Raw genomic sequence first — 13,569 nt, forward strand, 5'->3', positions numbered from 1 at the left:
GAACATGCACATTTATAGAAACATGTATGCCAGCACAGCTCATAATAACTCAGTGTAGGCATCTATAGTTTCACATTTTAAGATACACTTTTTACAATTTATATAAGTAAATTTTACTCTTTTTCATGTACATTACTATTACTAAACCAGGGGTCGACAAACTTTTACTGTAAAGAGCCAGATAGTAAATATTTTAGGCCTTGTGGACATACAATTTCTGTTGTAAATACTCAGATCTGCCAGGCCTCCACAGACAATACGTAAATGAATGAGTATGACTTTATTTATGGATACTGAAATCTGAATTTATATAATTTTCACAAGATATTATGCTTCTTGAGATTTTTTTCCCAATCATTAAAAAATGTAGATGTACCCATGACAATTAAATTTTTTTTAAAAAATTAGGCTGGGCATGGTGGCTTACACCTGTAATCTCAGCACTTTGGGAGGCCAAGGTGGGCAGATAGCTTGAGTCAAGGAATTTAAGACCAGCCTGGGCAACTTGACAAAACCCCATCTCTACAAAAACAAACAAACAAAAAATATAAAAATTAGCTGGGCGTGCTGGCACGTGCCTGTAGTCACAGCTGCTCAGGAGGCTGAGGTGGGAGGATCACCTGAGCTTTGGTAGGTTGAGGCTGCATTGAGCTGAGATTGTGCCACTGCATTCCAGCCTGGGTGACAGAGTGAGACCTTGTCTCAAAAAAAAAAAAGGAAAAAAAGAAAAAGGAAACAAAACTTGTGGAGCAGCATTCTAGGCACTGGCTATACAGAGATGTAAACCATATATCTGACTCTGCAGAGTTTCCTGTTTTGTTTTTTTGTTTTTTCTTTTTTGTGGTTGTTGAGACAGGGTCTCCTCTGTCATCTAGGCTGGAGTGCATGGTATGATGATCATGGCTCACTGTAGCCTTGAACGCCTGGGCTCAAGTGATCTTCAGGATCACAGGTGCATGGCACCACCCACAGCTAATTTTTTGTATTTTTTGTAGAGATGGGGTTTCGTCATGTTACCTGGGCTGGTCTTCAACTCCTGGGTTCAAGCGATTCTCCCACCTTGGCCTCCCATAGGAGCCACTGTGCCTGGGCAGAATTTACTTTCTAGATCAAGATATAGGCATTGAACAAAAAGCGTAAGTAAAGTTATTTCAGATTGTGATACATCCTAGTAAGACATTAAAATAGGAATAAAATTTGATATGGAGAGGGCTTTTTTGGCTAGCACTGTAAGGGAAGGCCATTTTGAGGAGGTGAAATTTGAGCTGAGACCTGAATGAAGAGAAGGAGACAATTATAGTGAAGATCTGGGGGAAAGAACATTTTAGGTAGAGGGAGAGCAGGTACCTATAAAGAACCTGAGGCCTATCAGATCCTGACAGATAAAAGGCTGAAGCAGATGTGAATGAGTGGTTGTGTATTGGGAGGGTGAGGGTTAAAAGGAGATGAGGTGAGAGACAGGGGAGCTTCAAAATGAGGCCTCCACTTATCTCTATTCCGCATTCCCTCAGTTCTGTCTCTCACACTTTACTTCCTGGGATTCTGAACTTAACTTTTCTTTTGAGACAGGTATTGCTCTGTCACCCAGGCTGGAGTGCAGTGGCATGACTGACTATGGCTCACTGCAGCCTTAACCTCCCAGGCTCAAGCAATCCTCCCACCTCAGCCTCCCAAGTAGCTAGGACTACAGGTGTGTGCCACCATGTCTGGTTAATTTTTTTATTTTTTTGTGGAGTCAGGGTCTCACTATGTTGCCAGGGCTGGTCTCGAACTGCTGGGCTCAAGCAATCTGCCTGCCTCAGCTTCCCAAAGTGCTGGGATTACAGGCGTGCACCACCATGCTCAACAGGATTCTGAACTTTTCTGTTCTCCAAACAAGCTGTTCTTTTTTATATTCATGAGTTTTGCATAGGCCTCAAGCTGGAATGCATGGCTGTGAACACTGTCTCCTTCTTCCTTTCAGCAATAGAATTTCCCCATGTTTTAACAGGGCCTATGTTTAGAGCTTCCTACCCAACCTGAACTACCTGCTTATTTCTGGACTGTTACATGACAAGAAAACAAACTTCTGTCTTGTTTGACACACTGTACATGCAGTGTCTTTATTATGTGACTTACCCTTTACTCTCACTTTCGCTTATCTGCCTAGTGAATTCTTACTTATCCTTCTAGATCAAGTCCTAAGTACTGCTTTTCCTATCCTCTCCAGGAAAAGTTATCTGAACCTGACAGATGATTTTCTTTATTGCCTCATGGTACTTTGTATGTCTATCATAGTATTCCACTAGTTCAGCAGCACTGACTAGGAGTCTAAGTCATGCACTGTGTGGTAAATAAGGAGTTTGTGGTTTAGAGGGAAAGACAGACATGTGGCAAATAATTGTGAATGGTGATAGTACACTCTCTGTGAGAAGTGAGTTGGGGGGAGTACAGACATCCTTCATTCTTCCTTTCTCCTCAATTCCCACACCCAATTCTAACAAGATGAAAAAGTCTGTATTGCCCAGATCTTGGGAAAAACATTGGAAAAGAGAGGAGGAAGTCAGGTAGTATCAGGACAGCAGTTACAAGTCACACCAGCCTCAAGGAGGCATATTTCAACCCCATCAGCAGAGGTGGCAGCAGCCAGGACAGAAAGCATTGTCCCCCTGGAAGCCAAAATAGGTTGCTGCTTGTGGTCACTATTGGAGATGCAGCAAGCTCCTGGGAGCCATCTGCTATAGAAGCTGAACAAGTAGTATGCTGGCAAGATGACTAGCCATTCAAGAACTTATTCTCAACTCAAGAGGCCCTGGAGAAACTCTTTAAAATGGCTGAAGGACACTTTGAGGTAGGGTTAATTCCTACAAGTAGGAAAGTGGGTGCTCATCCTAGAGTAAGTTGGGTAAAAAAACTTATTAAATAATATCTAATTTTGTATTTACAGGCAAATGAGGCTGAGGATATATGGATTATATTTTGAATTATTTTGAATTTTATTGAATTTTATATCCATGCCATGGACTCATCGTTACCTCTAGAAGTAAAGCCAATTGATATTTAGGGCAAGGATGAAGATAACATTGGAAAATTTGCACGTGGAAGTAGATGTAGACTTCCAGAAGCCTCTAAGAATTGTGAGATTCAAAATAACTGTGAAAAAAAACCACACATAAAATTGAAAAGACCGTGCAAATTCTCTTAAATTCCTGAACAAATAAAGAGAGCCCAGCAAGGTCTTCAGGAGGGGGAAAACACAGCCTTACTTAAGTTTGCTAAAGATGTTAATCAGGCTGGGCGCAGTGGCTCATGTTAATCAGGCTGGGCGTGGTGGCTCATCCCAGCACTATGGGAGGCTGAGGAGGGCAGATCACGAGGTCAGGAGATCGAGACCATCCTGGCTAACATGGTGAAACCCCATCTCCACTAAAAATACAAAAAAATTAGCCGGGCGTGGTGGCAGGCGCCTGTAGTCCCAGCTACTTGGGAGGCTGAGGCAGGAGAATGGCGTGATCCCAGGAGGCGGAGCTTGCAGTGAGCAGAGATCACACCACTGCACTCCAGCCTGGGTGACAGAGTGAGACTCCATCTCAAAAAAAAAAAAAAAGATGTTAATCAGCCTACAATCCAAGGGAGATACCAGGGAATGGAGTTGTTGTGTTAGATATGGTTAGACAATCTCCATAAGAAAACAACCCAATTGCCACCAGTATCGTTGGCCTAGTTATTGGGGGAGAGGTGAAGGAAAGACTATTTAGTTAATCTAGAGACTTATGAGGATCTGAAAGTTGAGGGTATTTTTAGGAAAGGTGACCCCTAGCATGGAGAAAGAGTGCTCTTGGCTAGGGTACTACTCTACTGAGATGCTGTGGGTGGTAGATACCCAATATGGAGAAGTGATGGCAGAACCTCTTAGTCTGGCAAGGGGAATTTTCAAGCCTCAGTGTTAATTGGCTGAGTGTTGAATGCTCTGACAAAGCTAGCAGTGGGGAGGGTTTATAACCACAGGGATGTTCTGAATTTTTCTCTGTTGTATCAGACGGTGAGAGAAAAGATACTTCTGAACCAAGACTGAAGAAAGTCTTATAGAAGGCAGAGGAAACAGGAGCTAGAGATCCGAACAGCATGAATCAGGTCTCCTGTATAACAGGTGAGTTTTAGGGCTGTTCCAGGATAAGACTTTGGGGAAAATTCCAGCTGCCAAACCCCGGGTGGTCTTTTAGATTCTTCTACTTTTTGAAACTAACATGAAAATGGAGGAGGAGAGGCAGCTCAAGCTATGGAGTAGAGAAAACTCAATCAATTGAGGTGATTGTAGATACCCAGCAAGGACTCCAATGACTACTATACATGAGGACTTCATGGGACAGATGAAAGGGCTAATGGAGGCCCTTTAGGTTTTGGGGAAAGAGATATAACCATGGACACCTCTAAGTCCCTAAAAGGCAGAACACTGGAGAAGCTGGGGATGAGAAGGCTCCTGGCCAAGAGGAAATCCCAGCTATAGCATTCCTAAAGTTGAAGAGCATCAGGGAACAAGAGACCAGGAATGGGCCTAGAGCTTGATCTGTCTTTATTATTATTATTTGCAGAAATGGGGCCTCATTATGTTGCGCAGGCTGGTCTCAAACTCCTGGCCCAAGTGACCCTCCCACCTTGGCCTCTCAAAGTATTGGGATTACAGATGTGAACCACTGTGCCTGGCTGGGGTTGAGCTGTCTTCAACCTGCAAAAGAGGAGGCCTCTGCCAGGCAAAGATCCCATCTTTTTCTTGTGGAGGGATAATCCTAGAAAGAGGGGCAGGCATAAAAGCACCAACTCTCAAGAGGTGCTTAATGACAAATTCACAAGTAGCAAATACCCAAGCCACCTCCCATCACAAAAATGGAATGGATCAGATGTGGCTTTGGGACCAATTGTCAGGCTTGAGTTTCCTATAAGGACTTGTGGAGATGAGGGAAGAGATGAAAAATCTGTGGGTGTATGTTGGCAATGTTCAGGAGAGGTAGGTACATTGGTGGGGATCAAGTCTAGACTCTTTAAAAAGTGTTTATCAGCGGCCGAGCACAGTTGCTCATGCCTGTAACTTCAGCACTTTGGGAGGCCGAGGAGGGTGGATCACCTGAGGTCAGGAGTTCGAGACCAGCCTGACCAACATAGTGAAACCTCGACTCTACTAAAATACAAAAAAAATTAGCTGGACACAGTGGCGCATGCCTGTAATCCCAGTTACTCCTGAGGCTGAGGCAGGAGAATTGCTTGAACTCAGGAGGTGGAGGTTGCAGTGAGCCGAGATCGCGCCATTGCACTCCAGCCTGGGCAACAAAAACAAAACTCTGTCTCAAAAAAAAAAAAAAAAAAAAAAGTGTTTACCAGAAGCATGTAGGAATAGAGTATCTAGATGTTTTATCCTTATCCAGGTGTGGAAGCCACAGCAAAATAAAGGGAGGGAAGAGCCAATAATTCCCATTTTCTCTGCTTCCACTCTGGGTTCTCTAACTTAAAGTTTTAATTTGGGGGATTCCCCAAAATTCAAAACGTAGAAAGAGAAGTTGTCATGGAAGGGCCAAACCAGGAGTAGTTTTCTCTCTCCAAGAATGGGGCTTACTATAATGGGTTTAGGGTAAGTAGCGTAAGTTAAAGTATGGGAAACCCAGACTCTTTAGAAAATGGTACAGACAGTCTGTGTTATCTTAGATGGATGATTTTTGAAATCACCTCAAAGACCTACTGATTAACTACATTAACTCTGGATTCCATATCCTATATATTCCATTTAGTGATAGTGAAGGGAAAAAATCAGGTAAGATCTGAGTTTGTGTGGATTTCCTGGCTTTCAACAGACATTCCACAATAGCCCAGCACACTGTGTTCCACATACAGGATAGCTTAGCCACTTCCTATGGCGTGAGTTGTTTCCAGCAATGAGCGTCAGAGAAGGTATTATAATATCCCTACAACTGCATAAGAGTACATAGACAGGGGGGATTTTGTCTGTCTTGTACAGGTCATCAATATGAAGGGATGGGGGTTTCAGGAATCCATGTTGTTACCAGAAAGGGGTTCTGATCCAGACCCCAAAAGGGGGTTCTTGGATTTCGTGCAAAGAGCTACTGATTAATGGCATTATCTTTGGATAACGGAAGCTGTCTTACTTTATTAAGAAAGTAAAGGGATAAAAGAATGGCTGCTCCATAGGCAGAGCAGCAGTATGTGCTGCTTGACTGAGTATACTTATGGTTATTTCTTGATTATATGCTAAATAAGGAGTGGATTATTCTTGAGTTTACAGGGATTTCCTGGAAATCTTCCTTTTAGAACATATAGGGTAACTTCTTGGCCGGGTGCAGTGGCTTACACCTGTAATCCCAGCATTTTGGGAGGCTGAGGCAGGTGGATCCCTTGAGGTCAGGAGTTTGAGATCAGCCTGGCCAACTTGGCGAAACCCCGCCTCTGCTAAAAGTACAAAAAATAGCTGGGTGTGGTGGTGCATGCCTGTAGTCCCAGTTACTTGGGAGGCTGAGGCAAGAGAATTGCTTAGACCCAGAGGGCTGCAGTGAGCCAAGATCGCGCCACTGCACTCCAGCCTGGGTGACAAAGCAAGACTCAGTCTCAAACAGAAACAAAAACAAAAACCACACACACACAAAGAACATATAGAGTAACTTCTGGGTGTTGCCATGGTACTTATAAACTGTTATGGCACTGCTAGGAGTGTCTTTTTTTGTTGTTGTTTTTTGAGACAGAGTCTTGCTCTGTGGCCCAGGCTGGAGTGCAGTGGCACAATCTCGGCTCACTGCAACCTCTACCTCCTGGGTTCAAGCAATTCTCCCGCCTCAGCCTCCCAAGTAGTTGGGATTACAGGCACCTGCCATCATGCCCGGCTAATTTTTGTATTTTTGTAAAGACGGGGTTTCACTATGTTGCCCAGGCTGGTCTTGAACTCCTGACCTCAGGTGATCCACCCGCCTCAGCCTCCCAAAGTGCTGGGATTACAGGCATGAGCCACTTGCGCCCAGCCAGGAGTATCTTTTAGCATGCTAATACATTATAATTAGCATATAATGAGCAGTGAGAGACCAGAGGTCATTTTCGTAGCCATCTTGGTTTTGATGGGTTTTGGCCAGCTTCTTTACCGCATCCTGTTTTATCAGTGGAGTCTTTGTGACCTGTGTCTTGTGCTGCCCTCCTGTCTCATCCTATGACTAAGAATCCCCTCCTGGGGATGCAGCCCAGGAGGTCTCAGCCTAATTTCACCCAGCCCCTATTTAAGATGGAGTTGCTCTGGTTTCAATGCCTGAAGGTTGATGCAGAAAGTCATTTATCATTTGAATTTATCTGGAGGCATTTTTTTTTCGTTTATATATTCATTCTCTATTCATGTCTCTCTCTCTCTCTCTCCAAAATCTTGGAGAAGCACGAACAATGGCTCTTCAAGAGTAGTAAATATGTTTTGTTCTGCTCAGATTTTCTTTAAGCGCTCTTCTCCAATTCTCAATCTCTGTAGCTTGAGTGCAACTGATCCCTGCACTCTGCTTCCAAGGGTGGCTACATGACCTAGGCCTGGCCAATTAAAACATTCCACCTAACTGGACTCTGATTGGTTCAGGAGTAAGCATGTGATCCAAGCTAGGCTGATGAGATTCAACTCCAGAACTTCGCAGTTATATGGAGAAACTTGCACTCTGCTGGAAAGAGTTGCTAGTTGGATGCAATGTAACCCTGGAACTGCCTGACAGGATCCTTGTGACCTCTTGGGGAAACAACAGAGGGAAGGAGAACTGGGAACGCGTCTGGTTCTTGCTAACATTGAGCACCTCCACTCAGCTGTTCCTGAAGTGAGACTACCCCTTTATTTGTCTTAAGCTAGTTTTCTGTCACTTGCAACTGAAAAGTCATGCTAATACAACAGTGATACTGGACCATATGGAAGCCTGAAGTTGTCCCTTTACAGCTTCAGTAAATTTGCTTGATCTCAGTGAAAGGTGTAATATCACCAAGTGGGTAAGAACAGGCCATGAGAAGATCTCCACTATTAACAGTGGTCCCTCTCCATCAACTATTGAAAATTAGAAGCATTCATAATGTTTACGAAAAACACTTCCAAGATTGCAAAATTCTTTAGTGTTTTAACTTGGCATTATCAGTGCAGATCCAGGGCACCAATTTAGAAGTCAGCTTAAAATCCAGAAGGAAGTCAATTTTCTTACTCCCTTGAACCCTTTTGAGAGTTCAATGCTTGGTAGTTTTGGTAAGCTACTTGGTTGGAGCTTGTCCTAGCAATTGCTGACCCACATGGATGTTTGGAGGGCATCATGTTAGAAAAGTGAAGAAGAGCAAAAGTCTGTTGTTTTCATTAGCACAAATCTGTCTGATAGTGAGGTGCAACACTATTTAAAAAAACAGAGTTCTGGCCAGGCACGGTGCCTCACGCCTGTAATCTCAGCACTTTGGGAGGCCGAGGCAGGTGGATCACGAGGTCAGGAGATTGAGACCATCCTAGCTAACACAGTGAAACTCCGTCTCTACTAAAAATACAAAAACAATTAGCCGGGCGTGGTGGTGGGCGCCTATAGTCCCAGCTACTCAGGAGGCTGAGGAAGGAGAATGGCGTGCACTCGGGAGGCAGAGCTTGTAGTGAGCCAAGATCGCGCCACTGCACTCCAGCCTGGGGACAGAGCAAGACTCCGTCTCAAAACAACAACAACAACAACAAAAGCAGAGTTCCTGGCCGGGCGTGGTGGCTCACACCTGTAATCCCAGCACTTTGGGAAGCTGAGGCAGGTGGATCACTTGAGGTCAGGAGTTCAAGACCAGCCTGGCCAGCATGGTGAAACCCCATCTCTACTAAAAATACAAAAATTAGCTGGGCCTTGTGGCAGGCACCTGTAGTCCCAGCTACAGGCTGAGGCAGGAGGATTGCTTGAACCTTGGAGCACGGGGTTGCAGTGAGCCGAGATCATGTCAATGCACTCCAAAGCCTGGGCAACAGAGCAAGATTCCATCTCAAAAAATAAATAAAATAAAATAAAATAAAAAACAGAGTTCCTGCTTCAAAAGTAGGAAATCACAGGTAAGTTCTGAGAAAGCAGGAGTTTCAGGTGCTAGATTACCCTCCTTCCAGCCCCTGCCCATTTGTTTCCCAGTGCTAGGCTGGTTGCTTCTAGTAGAGGCCACTATAGGTCCGTGAGGGTACAGATGTTTTCTCTTCACTGGTATACTCAGGCCACTGAGAGTGAGGCTCTGAGGCAGGTCTAGCAGGAAGCTCCTGTCTTGAATATCATGCTCATGGTGGCATTTGACTGTGTGGTCCATGGCAGATCATTACTACCCCAGCCATGAGTATAGAATTGGAGAGAGGAGAGATGGGCAGGGGGCTGTCCCTAAAATACTCAAGGCTTCCCAAGGGAGATAACTGGAGCCTCCTCCAAGGGAGATAGCTTCAAGACCTGATCGATGAGGTTGTAGAGAACATTTGACATTTTTGGCTGCCTAGCATCTGAACACCTTTCCCATTTTGGAGGACTTCCAAATCAGATGGGAGGCAGGGCCCATAAACTCTGATATGATATCGAGTATGTTGCCAGAAGATGCAAGAATAAAATAAAGTACGATTTTTAGAGTTTGTGGCTGCCTATTAAGTTCAAAATCTCTAATTGGAGGTATAATGTATAGATTGAAAGTGGGTGAGGAAAGTCACAGTGATTGACCAAAATAATTTACCATTGATAGCACAACCCATGAAAAAAGCTGCACCCCTGCTTCTGTCGCATTTGATCAGCATTAGAGTTCACGAGGAAGCCCTCTCCCCGGTACTACTCTAGGATCTTTGGGGGAACAGAGAGAAAACTGGACAGTGGTTCAGAGGGTAAAGGGAACTTAGGATTCTTGGGCTGCAAGTAATAGAATGTAGTTGGAGTCTCCTTAAATAAATAATACATTTATATAAGCAGCCCCATTAGACAGGAAAAAGAGGGACTCCTGTCCTGGGCCCCATGTCTAGAGGGCCCTGCTTTGGCTCTTCTCTGAGCCTACCTCTCTTCATAGGATGAGCAATCCATATGGCCAAGGGTGCTTCTCCACCTAGATAAGTATTCCGCTTATCTCACCCCCCTCTTCTCAACTCTGCTTAGTATCCTGAGTCCTGGAATTCTCTGCCCAAATGGACTTTAGCCTGTTTCTAGGAACTGCATGGGCCTTTTCCCTGGATCTGTTCTCCTAAGGACAGCATTGTCAGTATCAGCACCTTTAGATGCAAGAGGTGGTCAAGGGGCAGCTATTTGTAAGGAGATTGCTATGGTTTTATGTGGTTTATTCCCATCAAAACTCATGTTGAAAATTGATCCCCAGCGTGGCAGTGTTGGGAGGTAGGGACTAGTGGGAGGTGTTTGGGTCATGGAGGAGGATGGGTCACAAATATATTAATGCCTTCCTGTAGGGGTGAGTGAGGTCTTGAACTCATGGGAATAGATGAGTTAAAAGAGCCTTGTTTCCTTGGTTGCTTTCTCTTGTGTCCTCTCTCACCATGCGATCTCTGCACATGCCAGCTCCCCTTCCACTCTGCACCATGAATGGAAGCAGCATGAGGCTCTCACCAGATGTGGCTGCCCAATTTTGGACTTTTCCAGCCAACAGAATCATAAGCCAAAATAAATATCTTTTTTTTTTTTTTTTAAGTATCCAGCCTCAGGTATTCTGTTATAGCAACACAAAATGGACTAAGACAGGGATGGATGGAAGGAGCTTCGACATGTATACGAAGACTCCCTTGACAGTCTCACAGTGCAAGATAGAGCCAAGGGTAGGAAGAAAAAGAGTCAGTTCTCTTCCTTACATCTCCCCCATGTTTTGTCAGAACTCTAAGGATCTGTGAATTCTAAATTTTAACCCAGTCTTCTTCTTTTTTTTTTTTTTGAGGTGGAGTTTCATTCTTGTTGTCCAGGCTGGAGTGCAATGGCGCGATCTCAGCTCACTGTAACCTCCGCCTTCTGGGTTCAAGCGATTCTCCTGCCTCAGCCTCCCGAGTAGCTGGTATTACAGGCATGCGCCATCACACCCGGCTAATTTTGCATTTTTAGTAGAGATGGGGTTTCTCCATGTTGGTCAGGCTGGTCTCAAACTCCCGACCTCGGTGATCTACCCGCCTCGGCCTCCCAAAGTACTGGGATCACAGGCGTGAGCCACCGTGCCCAGCCTCAACCCCGTCTTCTAAGTTTGCATGAAGATATATTTAGCAAGATAGGAGAATTGAGTGTTTTTTTGTTTTGAGACGGAGTCTCGGTCTGTCACCAGGCTGGAGTGCAGTGGCACGATCTTGGCTCACTGCAACCTCCACCTCCCGGGTTCAAGTGATTCTCCTGCCTCAGCCTCCCAAGTAGCTGGGACTACAGGTGCGTGCCACCATGCCCAGCTAATTTTTGTATTCTTAGTAGAGACAGGGTTTCACCACGATGGCCAGGATGGTCTCAATCTCTTGACCTCGTGATTCGCCCACCTCGGCCTCCCAAAATGCTGGGATTACAGGCGTGAGCCACCACACCTGGCCGAGGATTGAGTATTTTTTATTTAATGGTTGGCCTGATTTGTAACTTTCAAGTATTTTGACATATGGTATATGGCTCTCCATTTATATTCTTGTCCTGGGCCCTGCAAATGTTAGGTGTTAGGCCTGACCTTAGTATAGGAACCAAGCTGGGCCTTAAGAAGCTCTATACTCAGGAAATTGATTACTGCTTGTATTCTTTCCATTCCTCACCACTGCTCCTTTCAGAGCATTTCTTTCATCTTTCCTTGGCTTTCTGAAGACTGGCTTCCTTTGCAACTCAGCCTTCAGGGTGAACATGGGCATAATACCTCCAGAGATTGATTCCGTGTTATGGGTCCAAACCCCTGAAGAGCTTAGATCTTGTTTTGGGTACTATTTCCAAATATTTGTGAAAGAAACTCTAATCAATTCAGCCTAGGCCCTATCAACTATGGCCAGGGACACAGTCATGTACAAATTGAGAAGGGGGACATCATGGTGAACTGGCCAGAGGTACTAAAATGTATCCATTGCAATGATAGATACCAGAGACTGGGAAAGGGCGTGTGGGTGGGAGCGGGGATGAAGGGAGGTTGGTTAACAGTGAGATAGAAAGTGTAAGTTCTAATGTTCAACAGCAGAGTAGAGAGGCAAGTATTATGTATTTCAAAGTAGCTAGAAGAGAAGACTTTAAATGTTCCCAACACATAAAAATGATAAATACTCAAGGTGGTCAGGCATAGCAGCTCACATCCATAATCCCAGAACTTTGGGAGGCCAAAGTGGGAGGACTGCTTGAGTCCAGGAATTTGATACTGGCCTGGGCAACATAGTGAGACCCTGTCTCTACAAAAAAAATTTTTTTTCTTAGTTAGCTGGGCATGGTGGCATGTGCCTATAGTCCCAGCTACTGGCACTGAAGAGCAGGGGTGGCGGTGGGGAGGGCAGAGGTGGGGGGATCACTTGAGCTTATGAAGTCGAGGTCGAGGCTGCAGTGAGCTGTGATTACACCACTGCACTCCAGCCTGGGCGACACGGTGAGACCCTGTCTCAAAAAACACAAAACAAAACAAGAAAACACTCAAATGTGATGGATACACCAAATACCCTGACTTGATCATCTCACATTGTATATATGTAAAAAAAATCACATATACCCCATAAATATGTAAAGTATTCTGTATCAATTAAAGAAATAAACACAAAAAAGGTATCTACTACAATGGAGCAATTGACTGACCAGCCTGGGTCATTGATCCACTCACACCCTTAGGCCTTAACCCATTAGCAGTGCTCTTGGAGCTAGCTATCTACCCAGTGAGGTCCTGGAAATGAATGAATCACATGCAGAAGCAAAGGAGAAAAATACTACCAATGAAGGGAGAGATTCTCCACAAGAAAGGCTGTAATTTCATTATTGAGTGGCCCATTCTTTAGGGTGGGGACATGCTGGTTACCTAATCACTCATCAAGTGTGGCCTTGTCTACCTCCTAAGCATCTCTCACATCTACACAAATCTACACAGGACTGTTGATCATTTGCCCATATTGTTGCAACAATGTTTTCCAAGTCTTCAAAGTTTGCCCCTTCAATCCATTTTGCAATCTGATGATTCTCAAATGCAAATCTCATCACAACACTCCTCTGCTTAAAACTCCTAAACTCCCTCCATTGCTTGAGCATAAAGTACACATTCCTATCCTGACTTACAAGCCTCTTCATGCTTACCCTGTAGCTTCATCCTCACCACCCTTTACCTCCTTTAACATTAGGACAGCCTACAATTACTTTCTTTTTTTTTCTTTTCTTTTTTTTTTTTTTATTTTGAGACGGAGTCTCGCTGTGTCGCCCAGACTGGAGTGCAGTGGCGTGAACTCGGCTCACTGCAAGCTCTGCCTCCTGGGTTCACACCATTCTTCTGCCTCAGCCTCCCGAGTAGCTGGGACTACGGCGCCCGCCACGATGCCTGGCTAATTTTTTGCATTTTTAGTAGAGACGGGGTTTCACCGTGTTAGCCAGGATGGTCTTGAGCTGACCTCGTGATCCACCTGCCTCGGCCTCCCAA

The 13,569-nt window shown here is 44.7% G+C and overlaps 1 protein-coding gene across 6 annotated transcripts in view; it reads left to right on the forward strand.

Moving 5' to 3' along the window:
• PIK3R3 (phosphoinositide-3-kinase regulatory subunit 3) overlaps window positions 1–13,569 on the forward strand; it is a 133,646-nt gene that overhangs the window by 18,909 nt on the left and 101,168 nt on the right. For 3 of the 6 annotated variants that reach the window (XM_054489668.1, XM_054489695.2, XM_054489703.1), the window contains one exon: window positions 4,019–4,129. In XM_054489668.1, the coding sequence (XP_054345643.1) occupies window positions 4,105–4,129 (25 nt within the window). In that variant the 5' untranslated portion in view covers window positions 4,019–4,104. Of the gene's footprint in view, window positions 1–995; window positions 1,137–2,655; window positions 2,831–4,018; window positions 4,130–13,569 lie in introns of all 6 variants that reach the window. The other 3 variants (XM_054489679.1, XM_054489712.1, XM_054489686.1) reach the window with 2 other exon arrangements.

Source organism: Pongo pygmaeus, chromosome 1 (genome assembly GCF_028885625.2).
Source record: "Pongo pygmaeus isolate AG05252 chromosome 1, NHGRI_mPonPyg2-v2.0_pri, whole genome shotgun sequence".
In the NCBI taxonomy this organism is placed as follows: domain Eukaryota; kingdom Metazoa; phylum Chordata; class Mammalia; order Primates; family Hominidae; genus Pongo; species Pongo pygmaeus.